At 31.3% G+C, this 19,686-nt stretch overlaps 1 protein-coding gene across 1 annotated transcript in view; it reads left to right on the top strand.

Moving 5' to 3' along the window:
* LOC145334116 (CD63 antigen-like) overlaps positions 1 to 17,428 on the top strand; it is a 28,745-nt gene extending 11,317 nt beyond the window's left edge. Inside the window, exons 2-11 of the mRNA XM_080179405.1 lie at positions 1,572 to 1,614; positions 2,394 to 2,504; positions 2,702 to 2,767; positions 3,186 to 3,293; positions 13,468 to 13,530; positions 13,839 to 13,906; positions 15,784 to 15,859; positions 16,094 to 16,175; positions 16,494 to 16,537; positions 17,344 to 17,428. Of these exons, the coding sequence (XP_080035531.1) occupies positions 1,572 to 1,614; positions 2,394 to 2,504; positions 2,702 to 2,767; positions 3,186 to 3,293; positions 13,468 to 13,530; positions 13,839 to 13,906; positions 15,784 to 15,859; positions 16,094 to 16,175; positions 16,494 to 16,537; positions 17,344 to 17,370 (688 nt within the window). The 3' untranslated portion in view covers positions 17,371 to 17,428. The remainder of the gene's footprint in view (positions 1 to 1,571; positions 1,615 to 2,393; positions 2,505 to 2,701; positions 2,768 to 3,185; positions 3,294 to 13,467; positions 13,531 to 13,838; positions 13,907 to 15,783; positions 15,860 to 16,093; positions 16,176 to 16,493; positions 16,538 to 17,343) is intronic.
* The last annotated feature ends 2,258 nt before the right edge of the window (positions 17,429 to 19,686 follow it).

A 19,686-nucleotide genomic window follows, 5' to 3' on the forward strand; every position in this document is an offset into this window, starting at 1 on the left:
TAAAGCTCCCTCCTGGGATAATTGCAATTTATGTTCAGAATTTGACCGAACGGTCTTTGTTTATTAAATTATAAGTGCTAATTATAGCGAAGTTGACCTTGTTATTATCAAATTATTAAAGCATAGGAAACATAAATTTAAAACAATGCAATTTCGATGTAGGTCATATGTGATTAACTTTTGTGGCGTTGCTACAAAAGACCAACTCTACAAAAGACCAACGCCTACAAAAGACCAACTCTACAAAAGACCAACGCCTACAAAAGACCAACTCTACAAAAGACCAACGCCTACAAAAGACCAACGCCTACAAAAGACCAACACCTACATAAGACCAACAACTACAAAAGGGTCAATTTTTTAAAAGCAAGGTTGTATCGGGTTCGAAACTATTCCGTTACGTAGCAAACACAGACTTTGGACAAACTGTCGGACGGAATTTTAAAATTCTGCCTGTGGACAAAGTTATTCAAGAAAGAAATTTCGGTTTTGAATTTTGTCCTTGTGTTTTAATCGCCATATTGGATATCATTAAAATTGGAAGATTTTTTCTTTAAAATTTAGAAGATTTTCAAGCCATTATTTGATTACATTGATACAAAAAAATAATTACAATTTTTTTCTTGTAATTGTGTCGCTTAAAATCTATTTAAAGCATACATTATATTCATTATATTTATTAATTTGATAAATACAAATATGATGCTACACCAGTTACAGCTATAGACCTTCCAGCTCTACGATTTTTTGTAGTCGTTGGTCTTTTGTAGGCGTTGGTCTTTTGTAGAGTTGGTCTTTTGTAGGCGTTGGTCTTTTGTAGAACCGACTAGTTGGTCTTTTGTAGCAACGCCACTTTTGTGCTGTTATTATATCAACATAATATAATAATCAGTTTTTTATTTCTTTGATAGATTAATATTCAATACATATTATACATAAAAATATCGGTCAAATTAAAATTTATTAGAATTCAGAAAAAAATATTTGTTTTGACAATTCAAAACAGAAGCTTTTTATAGTGCCTATAAAAAAGGAATAAATTTAAAAAAAAAGAACCCCAAATGACTAATCTAGTCCATTATATTAATATGGCGTCATTCGGGATTTTTCGGCCAAAGGTTTTTAAATTCATCACCTTTTTAATAGACACTGTAAAGAGCTCCTTAAAGATGTTTAAGGAGTGTTAAACATCTTTAAGGATCGAGTGTTAGTAAGATAAAGATGGACAAATAGACGAATTTTCATTTTAATATATTCAAAGAGTAGGTGTGCGTTAATGAAGATAATGCCTGTATGGATTATTCTGACTAACGGACATACCTTACTTATTGAGTAACCATGGAATAAGGTATAACCAACAAGCTGAATAAATCTAAAATAATTTTTGGGGGCAGATAAACGGGTCGTCAATACTATGTTTCACCCCCCCCCCCCCCCCCCCAACCACAGCTGAAAAACATGTATAGGTTTTGAGATTTGTTTTTAAATTAATTTCGTTGTTGGTATGAGCTGAGAGTAGCTGTCGCACTTTAAAATGAAAAACTATTAATAACTTTTTTTTATTATTTCAGTTGTTGGTTGGTTATACATGAACATTTTTATACAGAAGCAAAGGTATTATTTTATTTGTCTTTAAGTTTGTTCGCTTATTTGTTTGTCTGTCTCTCCAGTCATTTTTCTGTATATAAATTTGTCCGTTGGTCCGTCTATTTGTTTGTCTGTCTGCCCGGTTGTCTGTCAGCAGGGGCGTCCAAGCTTTTTATTTTGGGGGGGGTAAAATTTTTTTAAGGGGGGGGGTAAATCGTTTTTGGGGGGGTAAAATGGCGCGCGAAGCGCGCCGCAAATTTTTTTTACCCCCCCCAAAATTTTTACCCCGGGGGTAAAATTTGCTTGGGGGGGTAATTACCCCCCCTGAAACCTGTTGGCAGGGGTAAATTTAGTTTACCCCCTCCAAAATTTACCCCCGGGGTAAAATTTTTGGGGGGGGTAATTTAAATTTTATTAAATATATAGTATTAAAAATGCGCGCGAAGCGCGCAAAAATTTTTTTTATTACAGATTTTTTATTTTGGGGGGGGTATTTACCCCTCCAAAATTGTTTGGGGGGGTAAATACCCCCTCCTAAATGGTTGGGGGTGCCTACGGCACCCCCAGGGTAGGGGTAAATTTTAAATGGGGGGAGTAAAATGAAAAAAAATTTTGGGGGGGGTAATCGCCCCATTACCCCCCCCCCCCTTGGACGCCTATGTCTGTCAGTCTGTCCGTTTGTTTGTCTGTATATTTTTCTTTCTATGTTTTAATTTGTATGTCTAATTATTCTTTATTTTTGTCTGTATTTTTTCTTAATTTCCTTATATTTTTCAAAATTTCTTTAAAAACTGTTAATATTTTAGAATGTATATATTTTGTACTGCGGATTTTTAATACTTGGCGGCTGCATGGTCCTCACAGCTTTCTGCGGGTGTTGCGGGGCTCTGAGAGAGTCATCATGTCTATTAGCATTAGTAAGTATAATTATTTTATGATGTTAGGTACCAAAGACAGTTTAGGTTCTAATCTAAATCCACTGAGTTTAAGAAATGGACTTATTGTTTTTCTCGGGGTCTTTGTAAGCTTTATAATTTGGCTTATTATGTTCTTTTAAAATTTCTCGTTTTCCTTCTATTAAAGATATTAAATTATAATATTTATTTTATTTCAGTTTTTCACAATTGTGCTGTTGTTCTTCTTAGCAGAAATATTTCTACTCATCTACTTTTACATGCAGGTAAACTATATATATTCTTATCTTATTTTTAGCCAAGGTGTCATTACATAACTTGCTTCTATCAAATATGACTAGATTTTTACCATCCTATATTATTGTAAAATCAAGGAAAGATTAAAATTAAATTGAAAATATTTTTTCCTTTTTTTGGTTACCACTTTTTTGAACTATCAAACTACTGTTCAATTCTGTCTATATAGTTATAAATATTTAGATAAAACAATGATTTTGGGGGGATACACATTTTTCTTGAATTCTAAAAAATAAAGAAATAGGAATAGCCTTAAACCTACCCTGTACCGATGCTAAAACTCTAAAAACTTGTGGATCAAGATCTTAGCTGACTCATCTTACTTTCCTAGTTTTTCTCTACTCATTGATGTTGTCATCTTTGCACAATTGTCTTTTTTTGTTATAGGAAGAAAGTTTACGAAGGCTGATATCCGTGAATGTGGAACAAACAGTTCAGGATAAATATCAGAATAATACTCTACCCGCCAGTGTTTGGGATATTATACAGAAAAGGGTAAGTTCAACTTTTTCTTTTTATATTGGTGTACACTGTACATTTATTACCTATTACCTAACTGGGTCGGAATTTTCCTTCGATTTCCAGTGATCGTAATGATTTTTAATATAAAAATGAGTGTATATTGTCTAATACAGAAAGGCAGATATCGTTTACCATTAGAGTAGCTGCGCTACTTGAGATGAAACAATTGTAAGAGAAACCATAAAAACTACAAAATTTAACATAATATACATTTATATGTAATTTTATACTTATGATCGATCAAGTATTTAGTATCAAAGCCACTCTAAATTCCATAATGTCCATAACTCAACGGGGAAATACAATATTAGATTTGTTCCCATGGTATATCAGGAACTAGCCGCAACTCATCTTTAGGCCAATAGGAGCAATTTAAACAGAAGGAAGTTTCACCCACCACTTAAAAAAAACAAAAAAAATAAAAATAAAAATAATTTTTAAAAAGATATTTTATGAATTTTCTTCAGAGGGTGAAGATAAGCTATCCCAAGAAAATAAACAACAACACTTTTTCGGTGTCTTTTACATGCCAGAAACTAATATTTTAGCTATGCATTATATACGATTACGGACATAGCCTCGATGTAGAAAAGATTGGCTATTAAGGCACTTTCACAGAAAGTACCCTAGTAAGAAATGATAACGCCCTTACCCCATCTCTCATTTTTAAAATATAGTTTAATATAAAAAGGAGGGTAATTTTGTTGTCTATTTCTTAATTTTATTATATCAGACTAGGTTAGGTATGTATTTGACTCTTGAAAGTCCCACAGGGTTATGGCAATCCGTAGGGGTTAAGCATAGGAAAAACTACCCCCCCCCCCTTATTTTCAATTTATATTAAAATAAAGAGAGGTTGGGGTTGGGGGGTATCAGTGTCCAACATGAACTTTGTGCGAAAGCACCGCTATTAAAAATGTAATAAAAATGTTTGCAATATTTTGGGAAGAATTTGAACAATGTAGAACAAATTACAAATTAGGAAATACATTTAAACAAGCATAACAATTTTACAAAACAGGAAATCTTAGCAATATAAAGATTGAGAGGGGACGTTGGACCTTAAAAATACCCAAATTTTTATATACATGATTTTGAGACTTTAGTGACTTTTATAATTTCTTCATTTGGTTGAACAAACGTGCAGTGCCCAAACTTTTCTACAAATGTTTTAATCTTCAGAATGGGTATTTTTTCCAGAGATGTACGAACATTAATTTGTCGTCCATTGTCTTATCCCTTAAGATTAGTGAATATATGGCTGATTTATAAATAAACACTATTTATTTGATGTTTGCCCGTATTGACGTAAGGACAAAATATAATAAAGTGAAGCCTCGCTCCAAGAAAATATGTCAGGTTTTTGGAAGAACATATTTGGATTTAAACTTAAAGAAGCGCAGTTATTATACAATTTAGTTTGAATGGAATTTTATTTTAAATAATCTAAAATTTACCACTTTACGAAATATATTTTTTGATCTTTCCTATCCTAAAAGTGTTCAAAGTTGATATATTATCGACTTAGATATAATAAAATAACATGGATATGTTAACAAATGATAGTTATTACCAGTTTTGTTAGACCCAAAGGCCAAAAGGCTGGGCTAAAAAGATGATATTAATTTTTATTTTTTTATATTAACATCTGTGGAAAATTTTCTGTAATGCGATGCTATACATGATTTTTCAGTATGGCAGAGAAGCGATTCTAATCCAGCGAATATTAATCGGTTTCTCGGCTATACTGGAATAATCATTAATAACACAAACTTATCTACAAACTTATGTTGATATTATAGCAGTATTTAAGCATCCAAGCAATCCTTTCTACATTTTTATCCCTAACGGTTTTTTTTTGTTGTAATTTCAAATTCTTCATGATGATTTCTGTAGCAATTAGGAACAATTTAGAAAACGTAGCTTCCCGTATTCAAAATTGGATTTAAACGATTTTTTTAGCATGAAATGTTAGACTTTAAATGCAATGTTACTTTATATTTGTTTAATGTTCGTTTGTCTGCCTTTCTGATTTGTTCAGCTTCGTTTATATGGATGTTGGCATTCTTGCTGTAATCTAAAATTACATTTAAAATTTTTGTGCCTTAATCTCTATAGTTCTCTAAGATATTTATTAGATGTCTTGTTAGATATGTTATATCCAAAAGGGGATATATAGTTAAAATAGATAGATAGTTTGGCGGATAGATAGAAAGAAAAGGAGAAAAAAATGAGGTAAAAAGATAAATAGTGATAAATCAAATATTTTAATTATTGATGTGATGTATACAAAGCTTGATAAATTAGAAAATAAGTTAGATTTATAACATAGATAGATAAGTAGATAAATATAATATTAAAAAGATAGATAGATAGATAGAGAGAGATAGCTAGATAGATGATATGGTATAAAGATAAGTAAGATAAGGTTAGGAATGTAATCATAGATAGATTGATAGATGATATAATATATTAGATAAGTAAGATAAGGTTAGGAATGTAATCATAGATAGATAGATTGAAGGATATCTAAATAGATAGATAGATAGTTGATATGGTATAAAGATAAATAAGATAAGGTTAGGAATGTAATCATAGCTAGATAGATAGATTGATAAATATATAGAAGGATACCCGAATAGATAGATAGATAGGTGTTATGATATAAAGATAAATAAGATAAGGTTAGGAATGTAAACATAACATAAAATCAAAAATAAAAGGTATAGCCAATTTATAAATAAGACTAAAGACGAGTAAAGCCAAAAGATTGAATCCTATTGGTTCAGGCTACTATTGACATGGTGTTTGAATCCTATTGGTTCAGGCGACTATTGACATACTATTGACATGGTGTTTGAATCCTATTGGTTCAGGCGACTATTGACATACTATCGACATGGTGTTTGAATCCTATTGGTTTAGGCGACTATTGACATACTATCGACATGGTGTTTGAATCCTATTGGTTTAGGCGACTATTGACATACTATCGACATGGTGTTTGAATCCTATTGGTTCAGGCGACTATTGACATACTATCGACATGGTGTTTGAATCCTATTGGTTTAGGCTACTATTGGCATACTATCGACATGGTGTTTGAATCCTATTGGTTCAGGCTACTATTGACATACTATCGACATGGTGTTTGAATCCTATTGGTTCAGGCTACTATTGACATACTATCGACATGGTGTTTGAATCCTATTGGTTTAGGCTACTATTGACATACTATCGACATGGTGTTTGAATCCTATTGGTTCAGGCGACTATTGACATACTATCGACATGGTGTTTGAATCCTATTGGTTTAGGCGACTATTGACATACTATCGACATGGTGTTTGAATCCTATTGGTTTAGGCTACTATTGACATACTATCGACATGGTGTTTGAATCCTATTGGTTCAGGCTACTATTGACATACTATCGACATGGTGTTTGAATCCTATTGGTTCAGGCTACTATTGACATACTATCGACATGGTGTTTGAATCCTATTGGTTCAGGCTACTATTGACATACTATCGACATGGTGTTTGAATCCTATTGGTTCAGGCTACTTTTGACATACTATCGACATGGTGTTGTTCAAACGACTTAACGAACAAACCATTGTTATAATATTAGAAGATATAAGTTTATACCAAAATATATTATATTTAAGAAAGAATTTCAAACTCGAAATCCCTATATTCTATGTCATAATTTGGCAGGGAGGAAGAAGGCATTGGGCTGTAAATTTTACTGGTACCCAAAGTTTTATAATCATGCTCACTTTTCGTTGGCTCGAAAACTTGAGTTAACAAAATCAGTATCTTAACTTATCAACCCATGTAATTTTGTTTATTATCCTTGGGTTTGTACGTCAGTTTACCATTCATTTAAAATCCCTTTACATTGGTATTTCCTACCCAATTTATACTCCCTCCCTTATCAATTATACTAGCTCTCTTAAAAAAAGGAAAGTCCGCAATTTAGATAATTCGAACCTAGTAAAAGTGTCTGACTCTGATTATGACGTAAAAAAAAATAGCCAATGAGAGGCCAGTATACACTGTAATTGACCAATGGTAAAATTTATACTGGCCTCTCATTGGCTAATTTTTTTTACGTCATAATCAGAGTCAGACACTTTTACAAGTTTCAAAGATTCTTAAACCAACGAATGAGGGAACTTGTCTATAAAACATTTGAGACTAGTTTAATCTACAGTCTAATTGTCCTACCTTCTTGTTACTTTTGAAAGAGTAAATACTCTACAAAATAGCAAATTCGTTCATTAAATAATAGAAATATCAGAAAATAAAACACGTATGTACTGTCCTTTCAAGTAGATAAAATTTTCCATCTTACTATCATTTCAACACCTAAAATGAAAACAAACAAAACTTAATGCAGTATCATAATACACAAAATAGTTGGGACCACGAAACCAACTTTGTAATGGTATGCAGCTAATAATTAGATTTTTAATCAATTATTCAAATTTTAAGGGTGATAATTAGAAAAATGGCCAGTCAAAAATGGTGTCGTTATTGTGTCAACGTTAGTTTTAATATCATTAGACTATCGTCAAAAATATTTCAAAAAAAAGCATTTAGATATTATCTCATCTACGATCACTTCTATTAATTATTAGTGGGGACTGATGATAGTAAGAAAAATTAAATATTTTAAGATTAAGATTGCAGTAAACCTAATGTAATACTGAACTGTCGGGTTGGGGAGCATTCGATGCCCCCCATTCCTCTTCCAATACATTTTTGCAACATTTTGAAATATACTTTAAAGCAAATGAAGATTAACAAATAGCTTCGTAGACAAACAAATAAAGCTTAAAAGTATAGTAGCGTTAAATCCCCATATCATGGTATTTTTGGTCCCATTTTTTGGTGGATAATTGTATCAAAATTAAATTTTCGGTTGTTCTGATACAAATTACTTAGACCGTCTTTCGGTCAGCCATCATACAAAATATAGATATAAAAAATGGTGAGAAAGGTTTCTTGAGGTTTTCTTTTTTCCTTATTTTAACAAATGCTCTCCTTTTCCGTATTCTTATCTATTATTTTTTTGTGCTTCGCTACTTATGGATGTTGTCATTCTTGATATATATTTACGATCTTATCTGCTGTCAGCTAAAATTTGTCATTGATTATCAAATAATCACATGGACAAAATGGTAAGTCAATGAAATATAAATTCATCCTATAACAATTTTAGACGTTAATTATATTTTTCAGAGAGGAAAAGGAAGGGGGGTGGGGTGGGATTTTGGAAGATTAAATTATTACATTAAAGACATTTAAATAAAGTTTAGAATACATAAATATGAAATAATAATATTGGATTAAGTATAGTAGAAATAAAAAAAATCATATTCTTAGAATTATTTATCCCCTTATCCCTGATTACACCCCAAGCAAAACAATTTGAAATTACTATCTTGAATAATTTGGGATATATTATTCAGGACCTTTATGTTGGTAAAAGCGAAGCTATTCGATAATTATGTTCGATCCGTAAGTTCGTAGAGGATAGTTTTTATCGATAATTTGGGCTTGTTACAATGGCCCTATCAATTTTGAACTTGTCAGGGCTATTCCTGTATCAATTAGTTAAAATTAAGAAAGCGTAGGAACTCTGATAATAAGTCCAACATGAAGCGAACAGAAGCGAAGCATTAAATATGATCATGTCTTAAAATATAAGTAAGTCCATATTAAGTTTCCTGTAGTCAATTAATATGTTAAAACTTTTAAATAATGTCTAATATTAATTTCTTGCCTGATTGAATTGTTAAGCTTCGCATTTATGGAAGTTGTCATCCTTGTTGTTTAATGAACAAAGAGGAAAATTCATTATTCTAAAGAATCCTCACTGACAATTACATCCCTCTATCTTTGATAGCAGACGAGTAAACCACATTTCCACCATATAAATCAATTGATGCAATTTTTTATATCAAAAATATAATCAGTAACAAAATTAAAGAACAATTTTCTTTGTGGAAACGACAGACAGAATTAATGTCAGAGTAGACTGGACGATTAAAAGGATTTCTTTTTATATCAATTATTTATTATGCAAGAAAATTTATTTAGTGAGAAAAATTTCTAAAAATAATACTAAAGGTTTGAAAATTATGATTTTAAAAAATTAATATATTTGGTAAAAAACATTGAAAACTGCTAGTTTGTACAACCCAATCAAAATCTAATAAAAGTTTTTAAATCAAGGAATGCGATAGTGTGTTTGTAAAACTTTGGGAACTAGTATCGTTACTTTTTTCTCAATTTAGAAAAATAATCCTTGATATACTGGGAAAAAAACAAACCATTTATTCAAAAGTAATGAATTAAAACAAGAAAAAATATGTCCATAAATAGCGCAGCAAAAACAAGTTAACAATATTTTACATGCAATACTAATACATGATTAAAGATTTAGGCAGTTTTTGTTGTAGATTTGAATATGAATTAGTACATTAGGAATATTTCATATTTTTTTGCAAGAGTAATCTTAAAGTCAATTAATATGCAATAGTCTTATGTTAAGAAATTTTCTTTTTAATATTTGCCAATTAAGAAGGAAATGTTTTTAATTTTATTATAATTGTCTGAAGAACCATGTCGGGCATACTGACAATCAAGCTTTGTAAAGTATCTACGCAACTAAAAATTCGTATATTTATATGAACATAGCAATTTTACATATTTCAAAATCATTTTTGATTGGGAAGGGAGGAGCTATTGGACTGAAAATAATACCGGAACACAAAGATTCATAGTTACCTCATTCGTTAGCTTAAGGACATTGGAGACTTTTATTAATTCTTGATTGGTTAGTTAAGATAAGCATTGTCTAAACTTTTCATCCAATAGTTTAATGCACAGAAGGGGTAAATTTTCTTATCCCTCAAGATACCTGCAATTTCATACAGGCAGTGCAACTAGCAAACAGACAAACTAAATATAACGCAGATTGATTGCATAGAAGCTTCGCTAGGGAAAGGTTAAATTTTGTTAATAATTAAGTCTTTTAAATGAACGTATGGCCATAAATAAAAATAAGACATGTTAATTGGTTATTTTAAGGATGGAGGAGGGTTGGCTAAGGATATTATACCTAAGGCAACGAAATAAAAAAAACGTCGTTCCTCCTAAAAATATGGAGGGAAAGGAATTTTTCGTTTATTTATAACTTTAGGTCAGGTTAGATTATGTCATATTGTTACTTGGAAAGACCCTTAGGGTTAGTAAAGGTTCCACAGGGTTAGAGCCCTTAGCAGGGATTAGGCAAAGGAAAAAAAATACTCCAATCTATTTATAAAATTGATTGAGAAAAAAAACAAGGGTTTATGGGGGGGGGGGGGGTTCAAATAAAAAAGCTCAAAATGCAATAAAAAGCTTAAAGTTAAAATTTTTGGTATGGAAATCTTAGGCGTAAAATAGATATAGTAGATCTAGATGGTCAATATGTCAAAGGTATTTCGTGCAGACAACCTCTGTTGTTTTTATAAATTTATGTAAGATTCAATCGAATAATACGAGCGACTCAATTTTTCAACGTCATAATTTCCCAAAAGCTAACTTTATCCTAAGAAAATCAACTATCCATAGCTGACTTTGTTTTGTCATATGCTTCACATTATCTGGATGAAGGATTATTTACACGATAAAAAGTACTCAAGTTGTTGTCCTATAAAATGCGACTATTTATAGCTGACTCATTATGTGAATGAAATGAAAAAAATTCTGTCAAAATCTCTAAATTGTTAGCCAATAATTAATTACCAATGGCCGGATTGTTTTTCTACTATTTTCTTATTGGCTGATTTGGTGAGTATGCATCTAGATTATAGCTATTGGCCACACACACACAATACTACATATCGTAAAAAATAAATTAAAAGGCTGTTCAATAAATACCGCTAAAAAGCAGATACGTTTTTTTAATCAATATTATATTGGCTTGGGTTATCCCTGTCAAAAATAGTGTCAACATTAAAATGTAGGTACAATGGGAATATATTGCCATTATATAGATATTATTTCAGCCATGGGCAATCTTCTTATTAATGCCATGTATTCGACTTAAACTCTTGAAATTGCATATCGATATAACAATGCTAACAATTTTGTAGGGTTTGTATTAAAAATAGGCATCGATTTTGACAGGGTATGTAAACTTGAATAATGCTGAACCCGAAATAAAAATTTTACCACTTACTATTCTGCTAGTCAAAAAGAAGCAAAATAAATATGAATTTTTAAATTACTACTAAGTTTTGTAAAAACACTTCTGAATTGTTAATTTTTAACCTCTGTAATTATAATACTTCATTTTAAAACCAGCGTAAGAACTATTTTGTAAAATAGATTTACTCAAGTTGCGGGCATTGTCAATGAATCACTTAATATGACATTTCAAATAGATATTAACATTTCCTCACACCTACACAGAAAATTAAAGAGTAGCTGTATTTTATCTTGTGTTTTAACGTTGATTTTGAGATTCGATTAAAATTTTCCCATAAAAAAGTATCAGTTTTAGAAATATGAATACAGAATAAGTATATGTGGTATTCGGCAACCGTGAGCCATGCCTATGGCAACCCTGACCTGGGTTCGGGGAAGGGCCGAGGGCCCTCCCCCGAGTCCTGGGGAAGGGGTCTGCCGACCCCCTCCCTATGCCTAAAATTAATGATAGATTCTGACAGCCTTATTATGGTTAAGCTGTATTGTTAATTCCCCCCACCCTTTCCAGGGATGGGGGATCATTATTGCCCAAACTGACTATTGTATATGTATTATATTGATTCTGTTTATGATTACTTATTCCAATCTGTGTATTTATTGTTTGTTGTATATAACTTTAGTAAACCTTAGACCCTGAATAAAGGAACAACTGAATAGACTCTGTTTATTATTTAGTGATTGCTAGAGAAGCGTAGCTTCTCTATAATATATGTGTCCACGTCTGTTCGCACTGCCGTAGTCATTTGAACTCTGGTGTCTGCCATTTAACCTAGGCGGATACCACATATACTCAATGTAAATTTATGCACGTTTTTCAGGGATTATGACATGGTATTGTAAAATGATAATATTATTTGATTTTAATGAAATATTCTATAATACAAAATAAGTACTATGTCTGATATCTGAAGCTTGAAGCCAAAACCGACAATAGAATATATATACTGGTTCTCCGGTGGTTTTTAGCTATTTTAATTGTGCTGTAACATGTTGTTGATATTCAATCTCTCTTGGCGCGACGCCCCTAGAGGCTAGGGGCGAAGATAATGGTTTAGTAAAAAAAGACCAACCAAACCGATGTATATTTATCAATAAAGAAAGTTCAAAAACATCTGAGATTACAGAATATATCTAATTCTAATAATACGAAAAGATGGATATTTAAACTTTTGAAAATCCTTTATCCCTGATATTTCTTTAATCAATGTAGTGTATAATTTAGTGAGTTAAAAATAACAACATTTTAGGATTGCTTCCCCCTTCTTGTTAGGGCTCGGCAGCCGCCAAGACTAAGACAGCTGGCTATTTGCATTGTTGCTGAATTTGGCAGCTGCTGGAATCATTTCTTAATGTCAAAAAAAAGACAGTTGCAAATAAATTTTCAGGAGTTATCTACAAATCAGAAACAATTCTTGTTGCTTTTCGTCTAGAAACAGGTTGGCTGCTGCTAAATGAAAGAATTGCGTCTGCATCTGACGATCCCTGGTTCTTGTATTGAATCTATAATAGGGTTATGACCCTATACATAAATACATTATAACCAGGGAGTGAGGGGGGAAAACGACTTAAATATTGTTCCGTTGGGAAAGGACATCGCAAGTTTAAAGCCCCATGATGGGGTTAAGAATATATATTTATTTTAAATCCGTGTTTCTTTATAGAGTAGCTTAACTCTAGAGTTTAACTTTGAGACTGCATGTTATCTAAATTTCAAATCGAAATTGGGATCATGGGTTAGGATTATTGGGTTTTTGTATTTTTTTGGTAAAATACCATAAACATGAGGTTTACAAAAAAATAAAGATAAGAAAGATTTTATGCTTTAATTTTCTTATCAAACTATCCATATGTTGGACTTTTTATCTATCTATCTATCTAGTTGGAATGTTGTGGTGGAGAGGGACCTCTGGACTGGTCTAAGTCAAGGTTTAATGGCTACCAGGTAAAATATAATGCAATTCTAATAATGACATAGATGTGATATTTAACAGCATAATTTTATTAAAATGTGAATGCACAAGCCCTCCACGGAAGTCCTAGTTCTTCTAGATGTTAAAAAAGCCATTAAAATAGTTTTCTTTTGCTTTTATTAGGCAGAAATTAGACCAAATATTATTATACTTTGATTGTATCGAAAATTGTGAATAGGACATTTGGAACTTAGTAATGCTCTCAACCAATTGGTCGGTCAATAATATTTGGAGGGACTTTGAGGTTTTTTGTTGCTAATATTAACATGTATATATATAGGAAACTAGAGAAATTGGGATTGGTGGTAATAGACAACTTCCATTTCTACTACCCAACTCTTGTTGTAGGTAATACTTAGATAGATAGATGGATAGATAGATTGATAGATAGGAAGACAGCTTGATGTGTAGAAAGATAGATATATAGGTAGATAGTTTGATGGGTAGACAGTAAGAAACAGATATAAAAACTTACATGATGACAGACAGAAATACTTACTAACATACTTGCATTCAAACAGACAAACATACAGACAGTCAACGTACAGGCATTCTTACTTACTATAATACATACATTACATACAGACAGACAGAGAGAGGCACAAAGACAAAAAACGTATAAGACTGACAGATAAACAATCAGAAATACTTACAAAAATATTTATATACAAACAATAGACATATCATATCTAGATTACGCTTCTGACCCGATTTTTCGTCAAATCTTAATAGAAACATTATTAGCAGACAATAGTATTGTTTACTTTCGACTTAAGCTGAGGTGGATTCTTTAAAAAAAGACTCGCTACTCGATGGTGAGGCAAAATTATTTTTGTGAAAAATCATCCAAAAGCTTATTAAAAATCTACAAAAATTAAACAAAATTATATGTTAATAACCCTTTTATGATTTTCTTAAATTTTTGTAGATTTTTTATGCGATTTTTGGCATTTTTCACAAAAATAAATTTGCCTCACCAGCGAGTAGCAAGCTTTTTTTTAAGACTCCACCTCTGTTTGAAGCTTTCTTATTTATGACGAAATTTTTTAGCAAGTAAGTTTCAGATTCAGTAAAGCTTCGTACTAAAAAATGATATTGTTTACAGCTGACTTTTATCCATGTATGAAATAAAAAAAAAATGCGTTCGTATTGAAATGTGTACACAATTTCAACCAATGAGATTTAATGTAGGTTCCGTTGGGATTCTCTTATTGGCTCAATCAGAACTTTACCTCTCTTGTCTTACTACCTTTATTATACAAACAGACATATATACAGACAAACAGAGAAAGATACATACTGACAGAAATAAGTACAGACATACTTACTTACAGTAATACAGACAGACAAACAGAAATACATACAGACATACTTACTTACAGTAATACATACAAACAGACAGACAGTAATACATACAGACATACTTACTTACAGTAACACATACAAACAGAAATACATACATACATACTTACTTACAGTAGTACATACAAACAGAAAGACAGAAATACATACAGACATACTTACTTACAGTAATACATACAAACAGAAAGACAGATATACATACAGACATACTTACTTACAGTAATACAGACAGACAAACAGAAATACATACAGACATACTTACTTACAGTAATACATACAAACAGAAAGACAGAAATACATACAGACATACTTACTTACAGTAATACATACAAACAGAAAGACAGATATACATACAGACATACTTACTTACAGTAATACAGACAAACAGAAAAACAGAAATACATACAGACATACTTACGTACAGTAATACATACAAACAGAAAGACAGAAATACATACAGACATCCTTACGTACAGTAATACATACAAACAGAAAGACAGAAATACATACAGACATACTTACTTACAGTAATACATACAAACAGAAATACTTACAAACCAGGAATAAGGTATAACCAACAAGCGAAAAAACTCTAAAATAATATTTGGGGGGCAAATGGAGAGGTCGTCAATTTTACGATGTGTTGCCCCCCAACGACAGCTGAAAAGACGTATAAGTTTCGTGATTTTTTCCCGAATTATTTTCGTTATTGGTATAAGCTGCTTACAAACATACTTATAGACAAACAGACAGACACAAATAGCTGGAGAATAATTAAAACAAGATAAATTACAGATATAAAAAATGGAGGGAAAGGCAAAAAGATAAATAACTTCAACTATATAATTCACTTTATTTTTCAGGCCTCTAAGTTTGGATTGTGGTACAAAAATCTCGTATAACTATAACTTTATCTACCAAAGCAGTTTCTATTCACAGGTACGTAAGACAGACTGACAGATGGACAAAGTAAGTTATAGAGTCATCATTACAGCATATTTGCATTGCCTGTGTCATAAAGAGATATTGAGGAATTCTTAGTAGAGATTCTTAGCTTATAAAATTTCTTCATAATTTAGTATTAAAATCAAACAAATGCGAATAGACTATGCTTAGAAAATATAAATACTAAAAACATATTTCAATAATTGTAATATTTTTATTTTATTCTAGGGCTGTACAGATAAAATTTTCAACATAATAAAAGAAAACCTTCTGTATGCCCTTCTAATAGCTTTAATCATTCTATTTATTGGTAAGTAAGCAAAGCATAGATAAATATATAGATTTAGATAGATATTAGTTGGCCATGTAAGTTAAAATTAATAAAAAAGAATAAGTCTAAGCGCGGGAGGGGGAAGTCAACACCTCCTCTCTTCTACATCCTGGACTAATTTACAACAACGCAATCTTATATTTTTGCTCAAAAATAATTGTGTCGAATCTTTTCAACCAATAGTTTGATCCAGAGATGAGGTAATTTGTTAATCATCATAGAGGATGTATATCATTTTTCGTCCATTGTCTTATCCCTGATTGAATTTGTATAAGTCATCATGTATTTTTATTTCAGAAATGGTTGGAATGATTTTGTCTCTCTGTTTATGTACAACTATAAGGAAATAATACAAATATATTTTAAAAAGATATATACATATATTTACTTACTTAGCCACTTTGTCTTTCTCTGTTTTTGAAAAAAGTGGATGGGGTGGATTTGTTTCTTTATACCTATCCTCTGCGGAAACCCTAATCCTATGGGGCTTATACCTGTGGTTTTCTATTAACCTAGTACCTAACCTAAAGTAAAAAAACACAAAACTACATAACTTTTTAAAATTTATTTCAAATATTGAGGAAAGGAAAAACAACACACAAAACTACATCACTCTTTAAAATTAATTTCTAAATAAAGGGGAAGGGGGTTTTGTGCTTGATTAGGCTCTTTACAGACTAATTGTCGGACAGACAATGTAAATTATAGAGTAGCCTCGCTTCTAGTATTATTAGTAAAATATGATTAAGGGGAAAATACTCTTATACTAAAGTAACAGGATGTCTGTGTGTTTGTGTGTTTGTTTGTACCGAAGAATCTCGCTAACCGCTGAACCGATCGGGTTCTCCTTAACAGGGTAGCTTTTCATAGGTCCCGGGAAGGTTTATAACTATTTTGGGGGAGGGTACCACCACCCTCCCAAGAGAAATAATAATAAATCGAAATTTTTAATTTAAATATAGAGACTCCTAAGTAACATCGCGAGGTATCGTATAAAGAGACTTTTACGCAATATATCGTAGAAACTTGAACACAAGAAAAAAAAAACATTTAAAGTCCCACTAAAGGCTTCTAGGGGCGTAGCCGTTAGTAATATATAATAGATTAAAAATTCATAAAAATATATATTTGTATTATTTAAATTTTTAGAAAAATTGATCGAAGAAAACATTAATGAGAAGTTTCAAAATATTTGTAAATTATGTAAAATATTAAATAAATTAAAAATTCAATTTCATTATCTTTATTAATATACAAATTTGATTTATAACAAAAGCGCTATAGTTTTTACATAAGGCAGAAAAATAACTGTGTTTTCTTTAAAATGAAAAATGCAGGGATCCAAATGGATACGACAATGACCGAAAAATTGATGTACATTCCTAATAATTATACACAAAATTACCCCTTCTTTAGATTACAATAATTGGTTGAAACGTTTGTACTCTCAACTCAAATAAATTAATCAGCCTTTTTGATAGCTTATAATTATTAGGAGAAGAACGGGTTAAATATTGATTAATTTTCAGTTTTTACCAGCTTATACCAATAACGAAATTAATTCGAAAAAATTCACGAAACCTATACGCGGTTTTTAGCTGTCGTTGGGGGGCAACACATCGTAAAATTGACGACCTCTCCATTTGCCCCCCAAATATTATTTTAGATTTAATTTTCTTGTTGGTTATACCTTATACCTGAGTTTTTACGTGATTATAGAGTTTAACGCTTTAAAACTTGTACCTTGTTTTCAAAGGAAGCAAGGCAAGGAATTGAATATGACAATTATGACACGCTTTATATATTAACAATCAGAGGTAATCTTTTTGCGGGCTGACGTACCAAAATGAAGTATATATGTAAAGAGATAAACAGACCAAGTGAGTTAAAAAATGGTTTATCTGTCGGTCAAATTTATTTAAAAATATGTCGTCTATCTTAAATTACCGCAAAGGGAAATTCGCTTACCAGCGTCTTTCAGCTTCATATGTCTGACTAGTTATAGAGAAGTTTTTCTACTATTAGGTTACCAATAACTATTCAAAGCACTTAAACAGCTAGAAATCAATTAAAAATCTTGTTGAAACAAACCGAAACATAATTTTAATTTCTCATGGTGAATTTTATGGTATACAGATAATTGAATTTGAATATTATAACAATTAATTAAGTTATCCGATGGGTTTCAGAGAAATTCATGTTAGGTCTTAGTAGAACTTATTTAATAGAACATATTTTTGATAAATACTTTTTTTGATTAGGTTTTTTTTTCACGGGCTAGAAATAAGTTTTTTTTTCTTATTTTTGCTTTCAAAGAAAGTTATCATTTTACCAAAAATCAGATGAAAATGATCATAATATATTTCATATTTTTATGTCAAAATACAAAAATCAAGAGGCTTTCAAACGGAACTACAAATTTTTGCGTAATATTTTCTACCTTTTTTTTTCTAAATTATACCTGACTAAGGAATCATGATCATAGACGTCCAAGGGGGGGGGGGTAATGGGGTAAATTTTTTTCATTTTACCCCCCCCCCCATTTAAAATTTACCCCCCAACCATTTAGGAGGCGGTATTTACCCCCCCCCCCAAACAATTTGGGGGGGGTAAATACTCCCCCCAAAATAAAAAATCTCTAATAAAAAATTTTTCTGCGCGCTTCGCGCGCATTTTTAATACTATATGAATAATACAATTTAAATTACCCCCCCCACAAATTTTACCCCGGGGGTAAATTTTTTTTTGGGGGGGGTAAACTAGATTTACCCCTGCCAAAAGATTTCAGGGGGGATAATTACCCCCCCCCCAAGCAAAATGTACCCCCGGGGTAAAAATTTTTTGGGGGGGAAATTTTATCCCTCCCTTAAAAAAATTTTACCCCCCCCCCAAAAAAAAAAAGCTTGGACGCCCCTGATCATGATGCCGAGTTTGAAATCAATAGAACAATTCTAACATGCATAAATGAACGAGTAGAGCTATTCGTTACATATGTAAGGCCTATTCCTAAATATAGAAAAGCTTAGCTTAAATAATTTGTTTTTCATTTGCTATGTGCTGGTTTTACGTACTTATGAGAATATCGAAGTAGATGTAGAATATAAATGCTATTAATTAAATACGGTACAACATAAAACCCTAGAATGTTAAATTTTTGATGAACAGCAATTTCGAGGAATGATTTTGAACAGTAAACATTCTGTACATATAAGTTTTTCTAGAATTTTACTAAATTTCATTAGTGTTAATCGTTTTGTATATAGTAGATTTTTGCCTGTATCTTAAGATTTCTTTAACTACTGAACCAATTGAGCACTACATTCATTTTAGGAAGGTTTTAAATAGTTATTGGAGTGGTTTTGGTCAATTCTATTTTTAGATTCGATGAAGTCGAAGCCCAAAGATGCATCTGATAGTAAAATATAATGTACAAAAAAATTAAAAAAGAAGCACCATTTCAACTATAATTGGTAATTTGCTTAAATACTTT

The sequence above is a fragment of the Acartia tonsa genome, chromosome 12 (genome assembly GCF_053477335.1).
Source record: "Acartia tonsa isolate MP-2025a chromosome 12, ASM5347733v1, whole genome shotgun sequence".
In the NCBI taxonomy this organism is placed as follows: domain Eukaryota; kingdom Metazoa; phylum Arthropoda; class Copepoda; order Calanoida; family Acartiidae; genus Acartia; species Acartia tonsa.